Source organism: Mesocricetus auratus, unplaced genomic scaffold, assembly GCF_017639785.1.
Source record: "Mesocricetus auratus isolate SY011 unplaced genomic scaffold, BCM_Maur_2.0 Super-Scaffold_100011, whole genome shotgun sequence".
NCBI lineage: Eukaryota > Metazoa > Chordata > Mammalia > Rodentia > Cricetidae > Mesocricetus > Mesocricetus auratus.
The window spans coordinates 54,155,938-54,177,836 of NW_024429195.1; the positions used below are offsets into that span (position 1 = coordinate 54,155,938).

General features: G+C 40.1%; 1 protein-coding gene and 1 long non-coding RNA gene across 4 annotated transcripts in view; one reads left to right on the forward strand and one right to left on the reverse strand.

Annotated features, from left to right (window-relative positions):
* Ptprb (protein tyrosine phosphatase receptor type B) overlaps positions 1-21,899 on the reverse strand; it is a 101,046-nt gene that overhangs the window by 47,187 nt on the left and 31,960 nt on the right. For all 3 annotated transcript variants that reach the window (XM_021233752.2, XM_013121544.3, XM_005081479.4), the window contains 6 exons: positions 15,547-15,825; positions 14,359-14,616; positions 12,375-12,638; positions 10,440-10,709; positions 7,477-7,737; positions 3,658-3,924 (listed from right to left, as the gene is read on the reverse strand). In XM_021233752.2, coding sequence (XP_021089411.1) covers positions 3,658-3,924; positions 7,477-7,737; positions 10,440-10,709; positions 12,375-12,638; positions 14,359-14,616; positions 15,547-15,825 — 1,599 coding nt within the window. The remainder of the gene's footprint in view (positions 1-3,657; positions 3,925-7,476; positions 7,738-10,439; positions 10,710-12,374; positions 12,639-14,358; positions 14,617-15,546; positions 15,826-21,899) is intronic.
* Positions 35-11,950, forward strand: LOC110342983. The gene is made up of 5 exons (XR_005880482.1): positions 35-75; positions 802-1,069; positions 9,407-9,561; positions 10,569-10,854; positions 11,383-11,950. It is a non-coding gene; the product is annotated as an uncharacterized LOC110342983 (long non-coding RNA).

A 21,899-nucleotide genomic window follows, 5' to 3' on the forward strand; every position in this document is an offset into this window, starting at 1 on the left:
GGACTCTGGGTAGGAGAAACACGAGGAGTCGAGATGTAACCGCCATTGGGGTAGGAAGCCTGGAACTATTCTCCGGTAAGAGACATACTTAGATTAACAATTATGGGGTAATTACTTAAGGCAGAGCTAGCCAGTAAGAGACAAGCAAGGCCAACAACTTCATAATTAATATAGCCTCCTGTGTGTTTATTTGGGACTGATACGGCTCTAGAACCAGGCTGGCGCGGCAGAGCCCAGGCGACTGGCGAGGGATAAACCAAAGCGGCTAGCAAAAGAAAAAGCTTCTCTTAACATGAGATAACTATTGTGCTCAGTAAATATTGTGGACTGGGAGATCTGAGCTCATCATGAAAGAAGTCAAGGAGGTAACAGGCTCTCTAGGGGCTTTGGGAAGACAAACTGTCTTTCACCAAAAGGCTAATGAAAAACAAAACAAACACCACAAAGAGGCCTTTTAGGCGCATCATAACCCAAGCATGCCGCCACTGTGGCTTTATGGGGCTTCTATGCAGGGAGTGTTTTAGGGGATATTTTATGGGAATATGCCAGGAGGGTCTTGGTAGGAAAGGGAACACAGATTTTAAAAGTTCAAATGAACCACTTTGAACCTAACTCACTGAAAAACAAAACAAAAGCAAACAAACGAAAAACAAAAACCAAAGATGCTTGAGGGTAAAGGAGAAAAAAAATCGTCGTATTTTCTGAAGAACTTAGACTTTGGGTCGCCTCTGACTTTCATGTCAGCAGGGTTTTTATTCTTGGGGAGTTTCACAGAAAACACATCTGCTTTCTTTTGTAAAGCGTTTTCTGCCCTCTAGTGGCCAGAAGCCTAAACGCACACCGTGGAAGCTGGGCAGCGGAATCAAGGGCAGAGAAAAAGCATCTTTCTGAGGTCAGCCATAATTATTGTTCGCTTGTATCAGTTAGAGATCAACGCCACAAACATTTATCAAGAAACTTGCATTTCCCGGTGTGTAAACATGGAACAGACACAGATGCCTGAAGTTATGAGTTAAAAACGAGAGATCAGTAACTGGGTAGTGGATGTGAAGCTCATTCTATATTGGAGGTAAGTATCTACCACACAGTGCTGCCTTTGGTAGAGGCAGACTGAACTCTTACAGTGTGCATAGACTGCACTGATGTTCTCGTCGTGGGATGTTTGTCTTGTAAGTTGGCCATTTTCACATAATTGTCAGGGATACCGCATCGCACGTAAAAGACGGGATTCGACTCAGTGAAACCTGAGAGTCCTTGTTCTATTATGCCCTGATTTTTATTAATTAAGCCCAAAGTCCATCTTGTACGCAATTGAAGAGCTGTGAGGATGTTATTTAGAAAAGACAGACTTATCAGGAGTTTTCCAGAAAGTGTAACTCTCTTGATTAAGGTGAAATAGATACAAAAGTTATTTGATAATTTTCTAGAATGAACATTTCCTCAGGCTGGGATTAGATTGATCAAATATCTGATGCTTTCAATTTTAGTTTCTACCATTTTATATAGGCTGGGAAGGTTTGTTGAGATGTAAGAAGATTTTTCAAAGTTATTTGGATATTGAGAAATATATCAAGTATTTGAAAAAATGTTAATGATTATCATTATGGCTCTAGCCATTGAATTATTTTATTATAATGTGTTGTGTAAAAACTACTAATCTAGAGAGTTTTGAAATCCTTAGTCATTAGGTGTATACGGTAGTGTCCTGTTTTTCCTTTCTTAGGACAACGGTTGAATAACATACGTCTATTCAGAATTTTTGTTCTCAGAATTTTATAATCATCACTCATAGACTTTCTCGTCCACCTTATGAATACTTCTTTTATACAACATGGACTGAATATTGGTATTCTGATTGTACTTAAATACAGGAATAAAAATGATTTATAAAACAAAGTGCCATTTATCCCAAATATTCACCGATTTCAAGTGATATCAGATACTATACTACTTTAGTACGTTGTAATGGGTTGCATAGCCTTTGTGGTATATTTATTAAAATTGTGGTAATTTTTTCTTTTGGTGGCACTGGGATTGAAGCCAAGGTTTGTGTATGTAAAACAAATGCTGTGTGTATCTCGAGGTACCTCCCCAGCCCTTTGTGGTGTTTAAAATTAACCCAGGACCGAGTATGACTCGCTCATCAACTGCTTCCCTTTCCTCTTCAAACCCACCGAGACCGTATTTCTCAGCTTCCCCTAAAGTCAACTGTAACTAGCCAGAGCCATGCAACCGATCTGTCCAGTGGGATGTGGAAGCTACCTCTGCTTCCAGGCCATGTCCAACCTCCACCTTTATTCTCTGGAGAAGTGGAAAGAGCTGTGAGAATCCAGAGGAAGGAAACTCTCAGTTAGTAGGAGCCTGCGTCCCTGCTTTATGCTTGGGGGAGAATCAGTCATTAGAATTGTCTGCTCAGTTGTGTGTGTGACAGGACACAATTCGGTCTAAGCTGCATTCGGACTGATACGGGCTGCAACACATGGGAAGATGGGTGCAAAGCGCCCTCCCAGCTTTTCAGTCCTCACCCCAACTACATTCCACCGAATGGTGGTGCCAGTAACTCTTGCAAGAGAAGAAAGAGGGCATCAGGAAAAACACAGGTGCCTTTCTTATGTCTAGTGCCACAGAAAGGGAGCACTGGCATGCCTCAGTGAATTTCTACGGAGGCCCAGAGACGTGGGTTCAGTTTCTCAGCTACTCTCTGCTCAATAAGCTAACTAAGTAGGTGAGACCGCTGATTTTGGAAAGAGATTTTTACATTTACATGACACCACAGCTGATGCTTACTATCCGAGTGTTGGGTTTATAGATAGAGAACCCTGAATCCAACTTACAATAATTATGTAAAATTAAGAGGTCAAGGTTATTGACTTGATTCTGAGTTTAACTAAAGTTATCAAAGCTTCAACTGGGTTTGTGTATATTTTTCCCTAAGAAACTAGGACACAATGTCACTACTTTTATGGGCTTTCAACGGATTACATAGGAACACTCCACTTCCTTCTTTGGTGCTGAGCTTCTCTGGCACGGTAGCCACAATGATACTTATTTGTTTTCTTTGCTCACAGTTTTATTTGTGGCATTTGATGATGTTGCTTACAAAATACATATGTGACTTCCACAGGAGTGCAGCAATATATTCCTGTAGTGCCAGCTATTGGAGAGGCTGAGGCAGGAGGCTGGTATGAGCCAGAGGGTTCAGAGTCAGCCTGGGCAACATAGCAAGACTCTACACATGGCATTTGAGAATTACATCAGCTCAATTTTGACCATGTAATGTGGACATCATCTTGCTTTTATGTCTTGGAAATAAGAGTATATGCATGGATGATAGTTCACTACTTGTTTATTTGAACTGAAAAACAAAACGATTTTAAAGGAAAACAACCCAAGAATAGGATAAGTTCAGGTAGCATGACTTGAAATGTTTTTCTGGCTTTGATGTGGTTTTTGGAAATATAAAGAAAGTTGAGTATTCTCTCTTGTCCTTATGCATCAGTCAGTTTCCACCCCATGTACCTCTGGGTGGTACGGAAACCTGGCTTTTAGAAAGGAAACAGAGATGCCGGATTTTAGGATGTTTAAAACCTTTCTGTTGGAAGTGGCGTCACCCACTGATGTCTTTGGAAGTTGCAAACATATGTCTGCATTTCTTACCTGTTCTTCCTTCGGCCACCACCTGTCGGGAAGAAATCCCTCCGCTCACTGTGGTCACCACCACTGAGTAGAGGCTGCCGGATTTCAGAGCATGGAAGCTGTATTTGCTGGTCTCACTGGAGACGCTCTCATTTTTGATGACCACATTTTCATGGATCAGTAAAACTTGGTAGGACTCTACATCTCCTAAGGCCTTGGTCCAGTTGGTGAACAGACTACTGGCCATCCCTTGGTTGGTGACATGCAGGTCAGTCACTTGGGCAGGTACTAAAGGATAGTAGATAGAAGGTAAGAGACCATTATGTTTAGTCACCCCGAGGTAGTGTAAGAATGAGGGGTCAAAATGGAGACAGACTAAAGTGCTAATTAACTGTAAAAAACCTGTTTTGCTTGTTTTTGCCATGGGCTTTTCAGTCTGTTTCTTATGGCATATGGATACTTATTCCTCTGTAGGGTTCGAGCACTTTATGCAGCTGTTCATACAACAGTTTTCAATTAATCAAAGCTAGTTAAGGTTTAATACTGAGATGATGATGCTTATTATTGGACTTTGAAGTTTATATAACAAAGACTGCTACTTTAGAGAACCTTTTTATTCATATGATTTTATCCATCATTATTCCACAAGAACACAAAACCATGTAATCTACCAGCACCAATGACTGCTACAGGGTGGCAATGGGAAATTCCTTCAAGCTGGTGGGTAAGTTATAGCCTAGCAAGCTGGTCACTTCCTTATATGTATATTCTCCAAAGGGCTATGGTTTTGTTCACGAAAATGCTATAATAATATAGGCTATGTAACATATAAAATGATAGCAAAGGCAATTATAGTAAGTAGTGAATGCCTACGACCTTTCGGGTAGAGCCTATAGTCGCAGCTACTTAATGAGGTGGCTGAAACAGAAGAGTCTCTTGAACCCAGGAGTTTGAGGCTAGCCTGGGCACCAAAGAGAGACCTCCATCTCAAAACATAAGAAAAGAAACGTTTCAATTGCTGCAGAAGAGACCAACATCCCCTTGCAAAGTTAAACCGATACTATATTCCACTTACTGTATCACCCAACAATATGAGCAATAGGGGTGATGAGAATATTAGGCTATAAAACAAGGTCTTGGGCTTTCATTTCCAGCCGAATGCTAGACTATCACCATGAAAAATTATGCCAATAAATGTGTCCCACATACTGAATGGAAAATAAAAACAAATGAAACAATACGTAGTCAGGAATGTAAGGCATTCTCAAGGCTGATAAGTAACTGGTAGGTCATTAAAGTACAGAAGCAAACCATCGCCTTCCGCATGCATTCCAGACATGAGTTCACATTTTGAATTTACAGTGCTGTGAGATCCTGGAGATGGGAGGTAAAGTGTAAGACTCTCTAGGGCTGAGGAAGCGGATGGCTGAGCCTACATTGAATGGCATCCTGAGAGTCTATTCCTTCTCTACTTCCCGCGCTACTGCAGCCTTCTTAGTATCTAGGAGAAAACCATTTTCTTTGAGTTTTTTTTTTTTTTGTAGACTTTACAACTTTGTATGTGCTGGGAAATGTCTCTGCCACAAATCTAAAACCCAAGCCTTAGTGAGAATTCTCAACCTCCAGATAGTTCCCGTGTATTTACAACTGGAATTCCCCAATGTGGGTGTTCAAAACCCCCAGATCGACTAAGTACGTTAAACTAGGTCTGAATTGTCAGCTGTCCTGGGTACACGGAAGAATCAAGTGAAATTCTTCCTGAAATGTATTTCCAAACAAAGCCTTAGAGAATCCTCACAGAATAAGATTCCAAGGAACATAAGCTTACAAAAAAAAAAAAAGAGAGAGAGAGAGAGAAACATTTAGTGGAAATAAAGCAGCAGGGGAAAAAAGCAGCAAAAATCAAGACAGTCTTCAACTGCTGAAGAGTTTGTATTTCAGTATAATGACTGACAATGCAAGGAAGAGTTTGTATTTCAGTATAATGACTGACAATGCAAGACAAACATTTAAATCTATGTAGTTATGAAAGAGTACTGCTAAAACATATCTAAAGGGATATAGGTCAGTCATAGAACTCTTGTTCAGAGTGTGTGTGTGTGTGTGTGTGTGTGTGTCTGAGACAGAAAGAGGGAGAGACTGTGTGTGAATGTAGTATACATTTAACTAAAGAGCAAAATAACATATAGATAGGAGAAAACCAAAGAGAATTTTTAAAAGTGAAAAAATATAACAGAAATTAGTAGATTAGAGAGAGATGAAAAAAGCATTTGAGAGCTGAAACAAACAATTGAAGAAATCATGCGACCGCAGACCAAGGACATGGGTCTGCAGCTTGTGTGTCTCTGTGTTACAAATGGGGAATGGGAAGAAGGCAGGAGTCATACTGAGAGTCAATAGCTGACAATTTCCAGGATTGAGATAAGGCAGTAATCCGCAGGAACAGAAATCCCAACAAATCTCAGGTACACAAGCAAAAGTTTCTCTGTACCTAGATAGTTCTTCTGAAACAGCAGATCCGCGGAGGTAAACGTGTGTGTGTGTGTGTGTGTGTGTGTGTGTGTGTGTGTGTGTGTGTGTGTGTGTGTTTTAGAGCACTCACATTAAACATACTTCTCATGGGAAAGTAAGAATTAGACTGGAATCCGGCTTTTAACAGAGTCACTAAGTACCAGAGAAACTAGAAAAATACATCCAGTGTCCTGATAGAAAATACCATCCAGCAAAAGACAGGAGCATATGAAACTGCTTTGCAAGACTGAGAGCTACAAAAAGACACACCCAGAAAAAAAGAGTAAAAGTGGAGAGAGTTTGTCCCTAGGATTTTTCAATGAAGAATTTAAAGACCACCCTTCAGGATAAAGGACAACCCTCTGGCTTGGAACTTCTGAAACCCAGGAAAGAAGGGCAAACAGATGGTTGAGTTGGAAGAAAATCAAGTCAGAGCATGACTTTACAAAGTCATTCTTTGGGAGGTACAGTTTACAAGGAGAAATAAAGGGTCTGGGCAGAGGGCTTAGCAGTTAAGGACACTTCCTGTTCTCGGCGAGGACCTGGGTTTGTTCCCTTGCACCCACAGGCTGACTCACAACTCTCTGTACCGCTAGTTCCTGGGGACAGGACATTCTCTTCCAGCCTCTGAAGGTACCGAGCACACACACAGTAGTACCATACATACATGCAGGCAAACACTTATACATACTATAAAAAAGTTGAAGACAGAGGGAAGGGCAGTGCAGAGAACACAGAGCATATATACACACTACTAACACCAGTCTTGGTAAGGATGTTGCTTTCTGCATCACTGAGGAAGTGACAGTAATTCTCAGAGCAGGGCTCCTCATTGCATCTGCACCTGCTGTCATCAGTACTCAAGTCCTTTCTTTCCCCAGAGACACTGAAGTTAAACTATCCATTCTCCTTTCTAAAGCCAATTCTCTCATCATGCTATAGATTCCATATCCCTCACCAGATGGCAACCCTTTCCCCTATCCTGACAATGTCAACACCCCTTTTCCTTTAGCAATTAGAATCAATGTCAAGTGTCCTGCTTCTTTAAGAATTAAAAAGAATAGTTTCTACCATACTTCCTATCCTCAGCAGTGCCCATTTTGCTGTTGTCTTTTTCAACAAAACTTCATGGCAAGGTTATTCTCTTCTGTATTTCAATTAGTAAAACACACCCAAGCAAAAGAAGAAACTTGGTGAACTAGAAAGTACAATAAAAAGGATCTTTTATATCACGTCAAGTACATAACAGGCATAGCAGGCCCTTACTGGATATTTGCAAATTTCAGTGGACAGACCATCTTAAAATGTAGAAATTGTGAATATTATTACCTGTTCTTCCTTTTATTGAGGATGACTGTTTTAAATCTCCACTCATACTGGTGATGGTAGCCTTATAATTTCTTCCGGGGATCAGATCCATAAACGTGAATTCTTTGGCGTCTTTGGAGAGTGATTTGTGGATGACTAAGAGGTCTCTGTCAGTCAGTGAAATGATGTATTTCTCCCATTCGCCTAAGGGGGCCTGCCACGTGATGCCCAGTGATGTTTCATTAGCATGTTTGACACGAAGCTGGAGGACAGCCAGGGGGACTGAGGAAAAATCAATTGAGACTTGGGGTCATTGATCCAGTCCCAGTTGTTAGTAATTTTTTAGAGACCATCGGTCTGCTTGACTCTGTCCAGCCATCTCTCCAGCCCCAAGACCTCCTCTCTTCTTGTGGATCCTTGTTTTGAAAACCATTAAACAAAGTCCTGTGACCACAGAACACTAATGGATAGATTATCCTTGAGTATATAAGTGGAATGAGAAGTATTTGCTACTCTCAAACCTTAGAAAGACCAAGTGCACCTCCTTTTATTTCTGAGGGGACCCTGCTGTGTCATGAAGAAGAAGGCAACTGCAAAGTAATAATAATAATCTTAGCAGGGGTAGCCCTTATCTTAAGAGAATCTCAAGTCCTTCCACTTCTTGAAAAGATGTTATCACTATAATTTCTAGAAGACATCATTAATGACAAGATATTGGTCCCACAAAACAACAGGGAGGTCAAATTTTATAAGTCAATTGCATAAAACTACATACAGTTGGATTTGAAATTTTCTGTCATTTCGTGGTAATGGATCACCACTTCTTTCTTCACCAGTGTAAAGGAACCATTGACGGTTTGTGTCAAGGCCTACCTCAGGTTATTTTAATCATCTGGAAGTGTGGTTTTAAAAAGATCCCTCGACACTCTGTCTCTGTCTCTGTCTCTCTGTCTGTCTGTCTGTCTGTCTGTCTGTGTCTCTCTCTCTCTCTCTCTCTCTCTCTCTCTCTCTCTCTCTCTCTCTCTCTCTCTCTCTTTGTGGTCCAAAGTGGCCTGTGAGAAAGGCTTGCTGCTGTGTGATATTTGATTGCATTTTGGCAATAAAGTTTGCTTTGAATCAGCTATTAACTGACCAAAATTAACCATAGAGGTTTTGGAGGACTGAGGCATAGGCGACAGGAAGTAGTAAGGCGGGATTGAGAGAACATCTTCCATCTTGGATGGAAGAGCAGGAGAGATAGGTGGTCACTGGTGGCTTCCCCACAGCTTCTTTGATCATTCAGATTCATGCACTGATAGCTGACTCCTGATATTTTTTATTGATAAAGAATAATTAGATAAATGTTCCACCTGTTTGCTACTTTAATGAACCAGAAAAATCTTGGAAAAATCACATGAATCAAGGGGTTTAATGTTTTTACATTCACTCTAAGGACATCTGCAAAACTACTCAGGCCACCAAGAGCATGTGTTCCTGAAAAAAAGAAAATCATCAAGTATCTGAAAGATGTCACCTTAAGGAAGCAGTGTGAGCCATTGCAGCTGTATAAGTACATGGGGTCCAGCCAAACAACGGGGCAGGACATTGGGTCAGTGGCCCCAGAAAAGTGTTGAATTGCTTTGAAGCTCATGTTTAGAAATGCAGAGTGAGAGACAGGGGTTTTGCTGTCAATTTCAGCAAGCACTTAGGATGCTCTGCGGCATATGCAGTGCTCAGAGTGTGACTTCAGAGCCCCCCAGCTTCATGGACAGGAATGTTATCGGGAAATAACAAACTGTTTCTATACTAGAAGACACGGTTGCACAGAAGAAACGGAAGAAAGAATATTATAATCTGCAAGCAAGTTGAGCATGAAATAAATAAAGAAATCAAAGTGTGTGTGGGGGGCTCTCCAGAGAATTGTGCCAATGAGGCTGAACTCTACTGTTTATTCATCTTACAACATTTCCAGATTTGCTTGAAGTGATTGGCAAAATATTGAGGGATGACAAAGGCACCCGTCCTGTGAGTAGTTGGAATGTCTTGCTTATGCTGGCTATGTCTTTGATCATTATCTTCCACACATTGGCATTTGGAAAAGGAGAAGATCACTGAAAGATACAGTTGGTGAGTTAAGCGACTGTCACAGTCACCCTGTTTGGTATTCTTCTCATAAGAACACTGAACTGGTGTAGTTATTTCTTTAGCAGGCAAGACTAAGAGAGGGGAATTTTACTCTAAGTGTGGGGGCTCTACATCCCAAGGATCATCATAGGAATGTTGAACTTGGAAGGGTAATGTCACACTTGCAAGTTGGGAAGACAGGTTTTGGGGTGTTTATGATCTGCCAAAGAAACCACAACGTAATGGTGACAATGAAATGACCAAGATTCATGTGTCCTAACCCTCCCTTTCCTGTCATCCTGATGTATCCCTGTCCACGTCAGTCATTCTACCCAGGTGCCCGAAATCCTCGGATCAGTCAATATTACAGCAAAGCAATGGTAACTTAGGTCACAACCACATTTTGAAAGATCGGTCTTTATTCTCAGGTTGTGTCTTTTCTATTGTTTTGGCATTTAAAATGTTTTTTCTTGGGGCTGGAAAGCTGGCTCAGTAATAAGAATGCTTGCAGCTCTTGCACAGGACCTGGGTTCAGTTCCCAGCACTCAGGTTGGGCAGCTCACAAGTTCCTTTAACTCCAGCTCTTTGGGATCCTCTCCCCTCTACTGGGCTCAGGTGCACACACCAACCATCCCCCTCCCGGCTCTGTCTCTTCTGCCAGCACAAAGATCATAAAAACACACCTTTAATTCTTTCACGTAATAATGGAGTTGCCAGTGGAAAGGAGGCTGGATGTCCAAATTTGGCAAAATTACATGTTTTAATCTCTGTTAACCTTATAATACCTCACCATGAGGGAGTACAGAAATATAATGTCTGGTTATGTGAGACAGGGAACGGATTAAATTCTGCCAATCATGAACCCCTTCATGTTTGTTTACCTGCCCTGCCTTGGCAGCGCTCAGAATTCCTCAGGTTTCCACTCTCAACAACGACTTCTACCTCGTACTGTCTTCCTGGTATGAGTTTCACAGCATCCATGACATAGTGTGTTTCCTCCTTTCCCACAGTGGCGTTGAGCAGCACCAAGGATTCGTTAAAGAGCAGGATACGATAATGCTCCCAATCTCCAGCAGGGGGCGTCCAGTTCACTGCGAAGGACTTCATCCAAATCTCATTGTATGAAACCAGATTAATCACCTTTTCTGGAACTAAATGAAGATATGCCAAGAAAGTGTTGAAAACAAAAAAAAAAAATAAGAACATTCGTTTGCCTTTTTGGGAAGCAATATATAAAAAACACATTGTCTGCTGTTGTGCATATTTGTATCCCCTCCAGATATCTGTGTACCTCAGGTGAGTACTTTTTTTTTTTTCATTTGGAAGACATTTCACATTCAGGAAATGCATTCGAAAATCAATTCAGTAACATGGCAGATATGCACTCTCTTGCAACACTATCGGTCTGTCAGCCCTGGAGATCACACTGACGTTGCATCTCATGGTGGTGACCCTGACCAATGTGACATCTTTTGAAAGGATACTGGATGTTGTGGTCATGAAACATTCCTAAATTTTTTCATTCCAACCAGAAATAACAAATGTCTTGTGTTATGGCTGTAGGCATGTTTAGAGCACCAACACTCAGAGTCTCTTCAGAAAATAACCAAACAAAACCCTGGGTCCTTCATTAACACCCATGTCTCTTCAGTTCAGACTTGTTCTCCTCCTAGACCAACCCTTGACTTATCCCTGCAGCCACCCTCTCCCCTTGAGTGTGTTCAGGGGTGTGTGGTCTCCTGAGCTCTCCCACTTCTGAGCCTCTGTTCCTGTCATTCATTCTCACAGATATTCCTTCATTCCTCCTTTATTTACACTTTCTAGGTTCTACTGCAAGGCCCTTTCCACAAGTGTCTACTGTTCTTCTAAAGGGGAATGTAGTTCTTGGTCCCTTTTGTACATACAATTCTTACTTGAGACCTCTAATGGCACTGAGACAGAACTCAAATTGAACCACCTGGTTTAAAGCCAAGCTCCAGAACTTTCTGGGTAGATGACCATGAATGAGTTATTCAGTCATTCCAGTTTGTCTGTACAATGTCTATACTAACATCATAGCTCCTAGTTTACATTTTTCTTGCAATAAATAAATGAAATAGGTGTGAAGTGTTTATGTGAGGTCTGACTTGTGAAATTATTAATGTCATTAGCATTTCTAAAGGGTTCTATTCTTGGTGTGTGTGTGTTTGGTTAAAATGCAACATCTATTAAGCAAAGGTTGGTTTAAAAAACTTTATTGAACTACATAAACGACCCTAGAATGATCCTATTTTAATCTAGGGGAATACAAAACAAGCTACCAAGTGGGTTTATTCACAGGGTGTACTTCTCAGAACCTTGTCTTAAAGTCAATAGTACATCACAACCACCTTAAGAGTCTCTAAGGTTCATAATCCAGTAATTTATTAAAAAACAGAACAAGATAACTGTTCAGTAACATAAATTAATAAAATTATTTATGGGAAAATCATAGTGCTAACTTGGCCTTATTATAAGAATGAACCAGAAATGTTCTCTATACTGACATCAGTGCTCTTGGATTTGTGCTACTTAGGTAATGCTGAGGGAGAAAGCAGAGATCAGGGACAACGTGCAGATCACATGGGAACCCAAGCACATTTGTTTAACTGATGAAACGTATGCAATAACCTTCTAAATTACTTTGCACTGGGCTTCTATTCTATAGGCATTCTTGGCCATAAAGACCTTACTTCCCAAGTGGGAAAGGAAGTTCCCCTCTACATTATTTTGTCCTATTCTGAGATATATCTGAGGATGACTGAGGTAACCAAAGACTACTTTGGAGGCTGACTTACCTGTTCTGCCCACCACCATCTTCTGCACAGATAGTTCACCAGAGATGCAGCTGACGGTAACTTGGTAAAGCCGTCCAGGAACTAAGTCTTTAAATTGAGTTTCAGTAACACGAGGAGCTAATGTTTTGGATTCCTTAAATGTCCCTTGGTGAGACAGGGTAATGTTGTAGGAATCTACATCTCCAAGAGGTTTTTGCCACTTGACTTTTAGAGAGGTTGAACTGCCGTCATTTGTCACCTTCAGATTTGAGACTTCCATGGGAACTAATTAGTAACAAATGGAAAAGAGATATTATTCCTCAACTCTTGACCTCCCGGTGGCTGAATTTTGACCTAAACTCTAATGCCTGCAGGACATCAAGAGACAAAATGGTACTGGAAATCCAAGAAAGACCATGCTCTGGCAAGAGCACCATCTTGCAATCAGGAGCCTGGATTCTGGCTGGGACTTGGCAAGCTGACCACAAGAACACGGGTTAGAGAATTTTCTGGGATTCTTTAGATAGAATTCACAAAGAGGTCTGCCATCTACTTAATTTCTTTGTGAGTGTGTTTGTGTGTTTATATATTTAATAATATCAGGTACTCACTAAATATGTCGATTAGTTGGTAGCTGTAAAATTTTAAGTAGATGTTAAAATTACAGGCAGTTGTGAGCTTCCCAATGTGGGTGCTAGAAGCTGAACTCTGGAAGAGCAGCAAGCCCTCTTAATAGTTGAGCCATCTCTCAAACCCACTAAAATACATCTATGTTAAATCATGATAAAGAGCTGTGCTACTCTTTCATCAAAGGAAAACTCATGACTGGAAATAATCTTTGATGAATATTTTTCCTACATCCTACACATACTGTAACCATGCCTAATGGCATAATATAAATTAATCACTAAAAGAGTGATTATAGAACAGTGATTTTGCACAGTATGCTCAAAAGTATTATTTGTTTATTTTCTCTCTCAAACTGTCTTTGTCTCACTCTATCTCTGCCCCTCTCTCTGTCTGTCTGCCTGTCTCCCTGTCTCTCCTTATCTCTAGCCCAGGGTGGTCTAGAATTTGCTTTATAATCAAGGCAGTCCTCAAATTACTGATCCTTCTGTCTCAGCTTCTTGAGTGCTGGGATTGCAAATGTACATCTGGTTGTATTTTCTCTTGATATTCCAAATAACTCTTAATACATCTTGTGCATTTTTCTTAGGCACATCTACATATTTTTGGAGTGTGTTATAAAAGAATGCAGATATGTAGAAGGGCCCACAGTATCTTGTTCCTCAGTTTCCTATAGTTCTGAATACTCTCCCCACTAGAACAATTTCAAAGACATCCATTTTACAGTTTATTTTAAAATGAGATAATGAGATAATTCACAAAGAGAAGTTTACCAACACATTATACTAATTAGGGCCATTTGAATGTGAGTTTCATGAGAACTCTGACATTGTCTGCCTTGAATAGTACTAACCTGCAATGCTTGACGCATACCTAACACATAGTAAATATTGGCTAAATGAATCAGTGAATGAACACTTCATTAATAAGCAGCACCAATTAGTTTTTTCAGTGTAGGTTGGGGCTGTGTGATCAAGTCCCACATCATATTTTCTTGGGTAGAAGGTTTTGGAAATATGCCATACAAGGACATATCTCTATATGGCACTAGGAAAAGCACCCCCAACTCACTGTGGGTGATTACAAAGATAGCAGATGTTTATCTATGAGTCAGAAGTAGGGAGCCTTATGCATGTATTAAATGGAGAAATTTGAACCATATCAGCAAGTAACTTTGTCTGCTTCAAAATGCTGCCAAGGTATAGCTTCAATGTTAGCATAAAAGAGAATCATTTTTCTTCAATAAAATGGATATATGTTAAAATCTTTCTATAACTCATATGAATTTCATCTTTTCCTACATACCGTTATCTAAATAACAAGCCTGATTCAAACTCAATTTGAGCTTTACTCTTGTTTAGCTAAGAAAGTGACCTACCTGTCCTTGCTAGTTTCCACTTGTAATTTTGTAGTCCCGAGGCCATGGTGACAATAGTGAGATTGTAGAGGTGTCCAGGGGTTAGTCCATGGAAAGTATAAGAAGTGTCATGCTTGTCCGCGTTCCTATCTTGAACTAAAGTCCCTTTATCCATGAGCATCAGCCTGTATTGTTCCACATTCCCAGAGCCACGAGACCAGGAAATTAGGAGAGAATTAGGATTGGGGGAAATGCCAATATCTTTCACTGGAGATGGCACTAGTGGGATAAAACACATATCCACAAGGTCATTCATAATCCCCTTGTATAAAACATAGCCACAGTTCTTTAGTTTACACATTTATACTTCTCTTTATATTTTAACTTGTATCATTGCAATAATTAGTAATGGCCCTATTGAGAGTTTTCTGGAACCTTCAGTAACCACCTTTCTAAAGTCCACAGACTTTAAGGGCTAAAGGGGCATCATACATTGCCTGTTTTATCTCTTCTGCTTTATAGAGATTAAGGTAGGTGTGGCCAATCCAATAAACAGGGGAGATAAAGAAAAGAAACAAACTGTAGGAGATGAAAAATGGAAAGAGATCAAAATAGCCAGAGAAAGTGAGAGGAGAGCAAGTTATGGGAAAGTCATGCACTTTCTGGGAGTAATATCATGACACATGGGACACTAGATGAATTAATTTTCATCATATCTAGGAAACAAGAACATATTTTAAATGCAGGAGTATTTAGAAGACATCATAACTTGATGTTATGAGAATATACAAAAGAGGAAAACTGTGTTTTGTAACACAGTTTGGAAAATGAGGCAAAAAAATCTCATTTTCATGGATTTGAACTAGACATGTAGGGAGTGTCTATTTTAAATAAGAAAAAACTCTGTTTTCAGAGAAACCTCATGAACCTTGTTCAAAATTACCTAGCAGCATACTCACCCCCCCTATGCTCAGTCCAGTCTCCTCTCTGTATCATAACCTCCTTTTAAAAAGTTATTTATTCACTTATGATGGGTGGCATATTCCTGTTTCCTTTGATAACATATCATTCTGAAGGTGCCACACAGGGCTGGGGAGTGTTTGCGTAGCATGCCGGGGTTTTTGGGGTTTCATCCCCAGTGCCATCAAAAAGAAGAAAAGAAAAAACGAGATATCACAGACTATTAACCACAGACAATACAGGTCTTACCTGTTGACCCATTGGTATACACGGGAAATGAACGTTTTTCTCCAGAAACAGCTGTGATGGCGAATTTGTAATTATTGCCAGCAGTGAGATTCAAAAAAGTATATTGGTTCCATGTGGGACTTTCTTGAACTTGGACCTCTTGTATCTTTTGATTGTTATCATCAAACAGTTGCACCTCATACGAGGTGACTTTTCCAGAAGAAGGCAGCCACCTCACCTGCAGAGTGGTTGAAGATGTCTTCTCAGGGCTGACTTCGAACCTAGCAGGAGGCAAGGGATCTGCAAGACAAACACCATCAAAGAGAAGGCAGCATGAGGGCTTTGAAAATAACTGTTTATGCTGCAGTGGCCCAGGTTCATTTTCCGTAAAAATTTAAGGAATCTGCTCCCTGGGGCAGGGGATGGGGGGGGGGGAGGTGGAATCCAGCACGTTGCAATACTTGCAAACCTACTGTTCCATTTTTCAAAGACATGGCTCCCTTACCTATTAGAGACGTGAACTTCTATTTGATAAGACTTTTTGTTAAGGTAGGTCTGACCTTGACATCTCAATCAGTGTTTACTTTGACTTGCAAGTTCAGTATGGTTTTTAGACATTGACAAGCATCCAGCCTGTGCTTGACTGAACACCAATGATCCAACCAGAAAACACAAACTATTGAGAGATAATAGGAGTTGGGAATTCGTACTCAGCTTCTTCCTAGCTTGTGGATTCTTGGTGTCACTCACATACATAAGTTTGGGTAGCTTTTAGCTATTAGATAATCACAAAAGACACAGATTGATATTGATTGTAAAATAGATTTGCTTGGTAAAATCAATACTGCCAATATCTGGGATTACCAATACCCCTAGATTTTTAAAATCTTAGTTCTGAGGCATATTGGAACTTCCAGGAGCCCTAGAGCTAGTGGGATTGACAGTGTTTTGCACCCAACAATTCAGGGGCAGTTTGGGGAGCATGGCTCTGTCTGTGCTGAATCTTCAATGCTGAACTTGAGTCAGGATTGTATCACCAGGTTGGGATGTAGGTCAACAGCCTTTCATTGAGTACAGTGAGGAGTCAAACATATGAAAATAGGCTGTACCTACTTTGCACACAGAGACCAGAACTATTGGGAAGCATCTGCATGAGACAAATTAGCGATCCTGCATAGTTCTTGGCCCCAAAAGCCAGAAGGAGATATTGAAGAGCAATTTATAAACCATTTGTTTGAGTGGCATAGCTATGCAGACCTCAGTTTTACCCACCTCCTGATAGGCTGCAATTTTTTATGACATCAAGAATTATAATAAGATTGCAATTTGAAGAAGATGCCCGTTTGCTATTAGCACAACTCCAGCAAGTAAGCTAACCTCATTCTATACTCCAATGGCATTTGTGGGCTGACAGTTCATAAAGACTATCTATGGGCAAGCAAGATATCATATGTATAATACAGCTTACAAAATTCCATGCCTTCATGTTTTATGCTATTATTTATATGAGTTCAGCATTCAGCAAAAATTAAATATGCCACTAATATATCAGTAATTGTTAAAAAATACAAAGACTAGCTGACAAGAAAATTCAGGCAGTATCTTGGAGAGAGGGCCCAGAGCACAGATGAGCTTTGAAAGCAAGCATACTTCATACCGTGTTTTCAATACTTTTGCTCAGCCAAAGGGTCTATGTTTTAATACTTGGTGATTTTGAGTCTGGTTCTATGGCTGGGACAATTGGTGATACTCAAAGTTAACTGTAATTATGGTTCCTGTTACATGCTGACAATCTGCCACAGAACCAGTGACATAGAGTCATAGAGAACATGGACTTTGGAAGATAGAAATGCATTCAAATCTTGGCTCCATTGCATAGCATCTTTGTGACATAGAAGTAAATGTTTTCTTGCAAATCACTGATAACAAGGAGGCAAAAGTAAGGCAAAAAGTTTTGTGAACTAAACTGATAATATCTTCAATAGCTTCTGTTATTAAAAAAAGTCTTGGTAAGACCTTGGAACTAATTTTCTAACTCAAGTTAAAATAACTTCTCAAAATTATTTTTATTCATAGTTTTTTCATTGAAAACTAGAGTGTGTTTTTTTGGGGGGAAGATGGAGGTAATGTTATTTAAATTTTCTATCTTACACAGTAGTTGCCATATTAAAAGGAAAGAATATAATTTCCACTCAGACAAGGTTTATGGTTGCCTGACAAGAATAAGGTATCCAACATCATGAGATTCTAATAGCCAGAAAGTCTCAAGAACAGCACAGTAGGACCAAACAGAACAGCACAGTAGGTCAAACAGAAGTATTTTTGCTGAAGTGACATTTTAGGGACAAGAGTGAAAAGGACGATGTCACTCAGTGCCCGTTCTAAGGAGATCAATTTTGCCATCGATGCCTACTACCAAGCTAGATAAAGGTTAAACCAGATGCTATGACCAGTATAATCTAAATATACAAAATCTGCAAAGTATGAGCTGTAAAAAAATGAATTTTAAGGTTGCGTGCCTAGAGGTTGAACTTCAGAAATGCAGACTTCATCTAATCTCTGTGAGCCAGAAAACAAAACAGTCAATCCTTTTTACATCCGGCAGAACAAAGAAACAATGAAACTGGGAAGTGCCTGGGCTGCGAGGACCTGCCCTGGAAACAAACACTTAAAACCCCATTTACACTGTGATAAAGCCCAGTGCTGGCAATGGTCCATGGCTGCGCTGCACGCCTTAGAAGCTAGAGTTTGTGGACTTCTTTTTAATCCAAGCCAAATGAAAACTTCACTGTACTAAACACATTTCCATTTCACAGTAGATATAAATAATATGCTATTTGGGGTACAAGCTTCTTTGGTATACATCAGTATGTATGATATGCTCGTATGTGCGTGTGCTAGTGTGTGTGAGTACTGGTACATAGGTGTGCCATGGCATGTATGTGGAGGTCAGATCACAATCTTGGGTACTCTTGTATTCCACCTCAGTGGAGACAGGGTTTCTTTGTGGTTGACACTGTGTACATACACCAAGCTGACTGGCCCATGTGCTTCCTTGGATTATCCTTTCTCTATTTCCCTTCTTACTCTGGGAACATTGGGATTATGGATGAGCATTGCCATGCCCGTGTTCGTGTGGGTTCTGGGGAGTTCAACTCAGGTCCTCATATTTGCCCACTGAGCCATCTTCCAGCCCCAAATTTCACATGTATGTATGTTTGTATGCATGTTGTGTATGTGGGATTTTAACACAGTTTGGCAGTTCAGTTACATAACTGCCAACCTGGTTTTTCTGTTCTCAAAAGAAAAGACAAAGCTTGGCAAAAGTCCTAGGCCAAAATGAACTATGTTTTTCTTTAAAAAAAAAAGAAAAGAAAAAAGAAGCTGCTTATAAAGGAGAAAATTATATTTCTAATGCAAGTAGTATTTAATTCATATAATTCTTACCAGTGAGGTTATTAAAAACATTGGCGTTTATTGATACAAGGATTCCTAGGCTCAGAATTTGAAAGGATCAAATTTATTTTAGAAATGAAGTTAAACCAGAAGAGTGCAGCCAGCCTATGCACTGGTGTCAACAGCTATATGGGACCTAGGGTATATCTGCGTAGGACGTCATGATTTACAATGTGCCTTCTCTACTTACAGAATCGTAGACACAGCAAATTAGGTGCCAGGAAGCACAAACATGTGACACCCTGGTGAAAACTGTGTGTTCTTCCTAGCATGGGAAATGCTGCCCTGAAGTGCATACTTAGTGTGACCACAATCAACCAGACATTTGTGGACATGACAGGCATGTGTATAGAACTCCTCAGTTGATGACATACTCAACATGGGTAACAGCAATGGTGATACCTATGTTCAGTTCTAGGCACATGGAAGCTCCCTTAGCTATGGATTTATTTATCATTTTAACCACAGCGAAGTGGGAGTTTATTAAGAAGTGGTTGTAGCACAAGTTTATTAAGAAGTGGTTGAGCACGAGCTATCAGAGTATGGGAGAGAGACATAAAACAGCAGCTGGAGTCATGCCCTGGAGTGGATGTTGGTTCTCAAGGGAGTAACTCCATTGAGTTTTAAAGACTTTTCTTTATCTGCTCCTTTCCTTAGTCGGTTTAGTGCATCTACTGGAGGTCCTGTCACTTCGTGCTAGGTTACTGCAGAGACATTTAGGTATTTTCCTTATGTCATGTCTTTCCTCACTACTGCCAATTTTTCCTGTGTGTGCCTCTCCTCCCTTCCATCCTTACCCCACTGAAAGGGCAGGAACTTCATTAGCATTCCCTTCAAGGAAGAGTTTCTTCACAGGCACTCAAGTCTTTCCTGGCTCCAGACAGCATGCTTCTTTCTAACTGTATCTTTCTTTACTGTCGTACCCAAGCTCAGGGGACCTTTGTGTACCCACAGCCAAGTTCTGGTAGCTTTAAAGAAACTGGATAGTTATCATTCTTATTTAAAAGCAGGCAGGTAGCAAGATTGGCTGACTGCAAGCTACATTTACTTGCCATTTTATGTAAACTGGAAAATGAACATCAATGATTCAAATATGATTCAAAGAAAATAATCAAGGTTTTTTTTCATGGAAATTATGTGGGGGTGGAATAATAATCTCAAATAATTCCTGCTACATGCTCTTTAAAATGAGAAGAAAAATAGCACAGGAAAGGAATTTCCCAGTCTCCAGCACATTCAATACATTTCTTATGGAAAGAATTTCCTTTGTTGTTATTGCTCTTTGACTACAGTCCAGCAGTTCTCCACCTGTGGGTTACACCCCTTTAGGGGGGATGTTGAACAACCCTTTCACAGGGATCACCTAAGACCATCAGAAAACACAGATATTTACATCATGATTCCTAACAGTAGCAAATTGCAGTTATGAAGTAGCAATGAAATAGTTTTGTGGTTGGGGGAGGTCACCACAATGTGAAGAGCTATATTAAAGGGCCACAGCATTAGGAATGTTGAGAACCACTGCTATAGTCAGTTTTCTTGCTTACTTTAAGGGTGATGCAATATATTATGCTAATGTGGAATAATTATACCACTGAGTCAATACATCAGGATGTTGAACGTTAGATGTAAACTTCAGCCACAAGGTACCTCTAACAACCTTGAAGGAAGTCAGAGCAGTTTTGACAATCATTTGCCACGTCATTAACCACAGTGCAGACTGCCGTATTATTTTGCAGATCATATCAAACCGTACATATTCATTAAGTGTTGGTCAAGGCCTGAAATCTGTGAATCTGAGACATACATGAAAGGAATAAGCAGAAGTGATATCACACTTAGATGGGTGCACCTCAACACTGGCAATTATCACATTGTAAGCAAGGTACGTTGTCCCCTTGCTCCTCAGTTCCTCATCTTAACAGGAACTAGCAGCATGCATTTTTCAGAGTTGCAGTAAGAGGCAATGCAGACGAGGAGCTAAGGGAAGCCTTGGCACACAGGGGCACTTTGTAGAATGTGGTTGGTGTGAGTCTTGCTGTAAATATTGTGTTCCACACAAGGTGATTTTTCCTTACTTGAAATGTTTGCAGCAACGTCTCGTATTTGGGGTTTTTTAAATTTTGAAATATTTCCATATACATAGTAAGTATTGTGAGGATTGAACCCCACTTTAAGCACAATATTCTCATGTTTCATTACATCCTATGCACATAGCATAAAGGTAATTTTATATACTTAAAAACATTCATGCAGAAAACAGAGTTTCATGGTGTGGGATTTTCTGCTTGTGACATCATGTCAGTACTCAGAAAGTTTCAGATTCTGGAGGATTTCAGATTTTTTGGGGGGGCTGTAAAGATGCTTGATCTATGCAGTAATAGAGGAAATTTCAATGCTAAAATTGAAAAGCAATTTAACAAACAGAAATGTACACTTCATGAAGGAGACAGACTCCAGCAAATTTGGAAGGGTGTGTAGGACTTGCAAACCAGAATAAAGACAGCAACGGCAGAGTAAGAAAGTAGTTTAATCAAAAGCACTGAAGAGTTAATTCATGTCTACTGAACCACAGAAACTTGTCAGCCCTGAGAGCATTTCTATAGTCTACAGGGGATGCATTCCATTCCCCAGTGTCCGTCAGTACATAGTGTCCCCAATTCACTGTCACCAACATCATGGTCTCCTCAGTATTAACTAAAGTGCTGTATGAGTACAATATAAAGAGAAGTTCTCCAGCCACAGTTTGGGATGAGATTGTACTTCTTAAGTAGAAATGATTGCTCTAGCATGTGATGTATGCATCTACACCTGGACAGCTAAACAGTCAGGACTTTTTTTTTTTTGCTAATATTGGGTATGATAACTATATTGTTGTTATGTGGTTCTTTTTAATCATACTTATAAAGATGCAAATT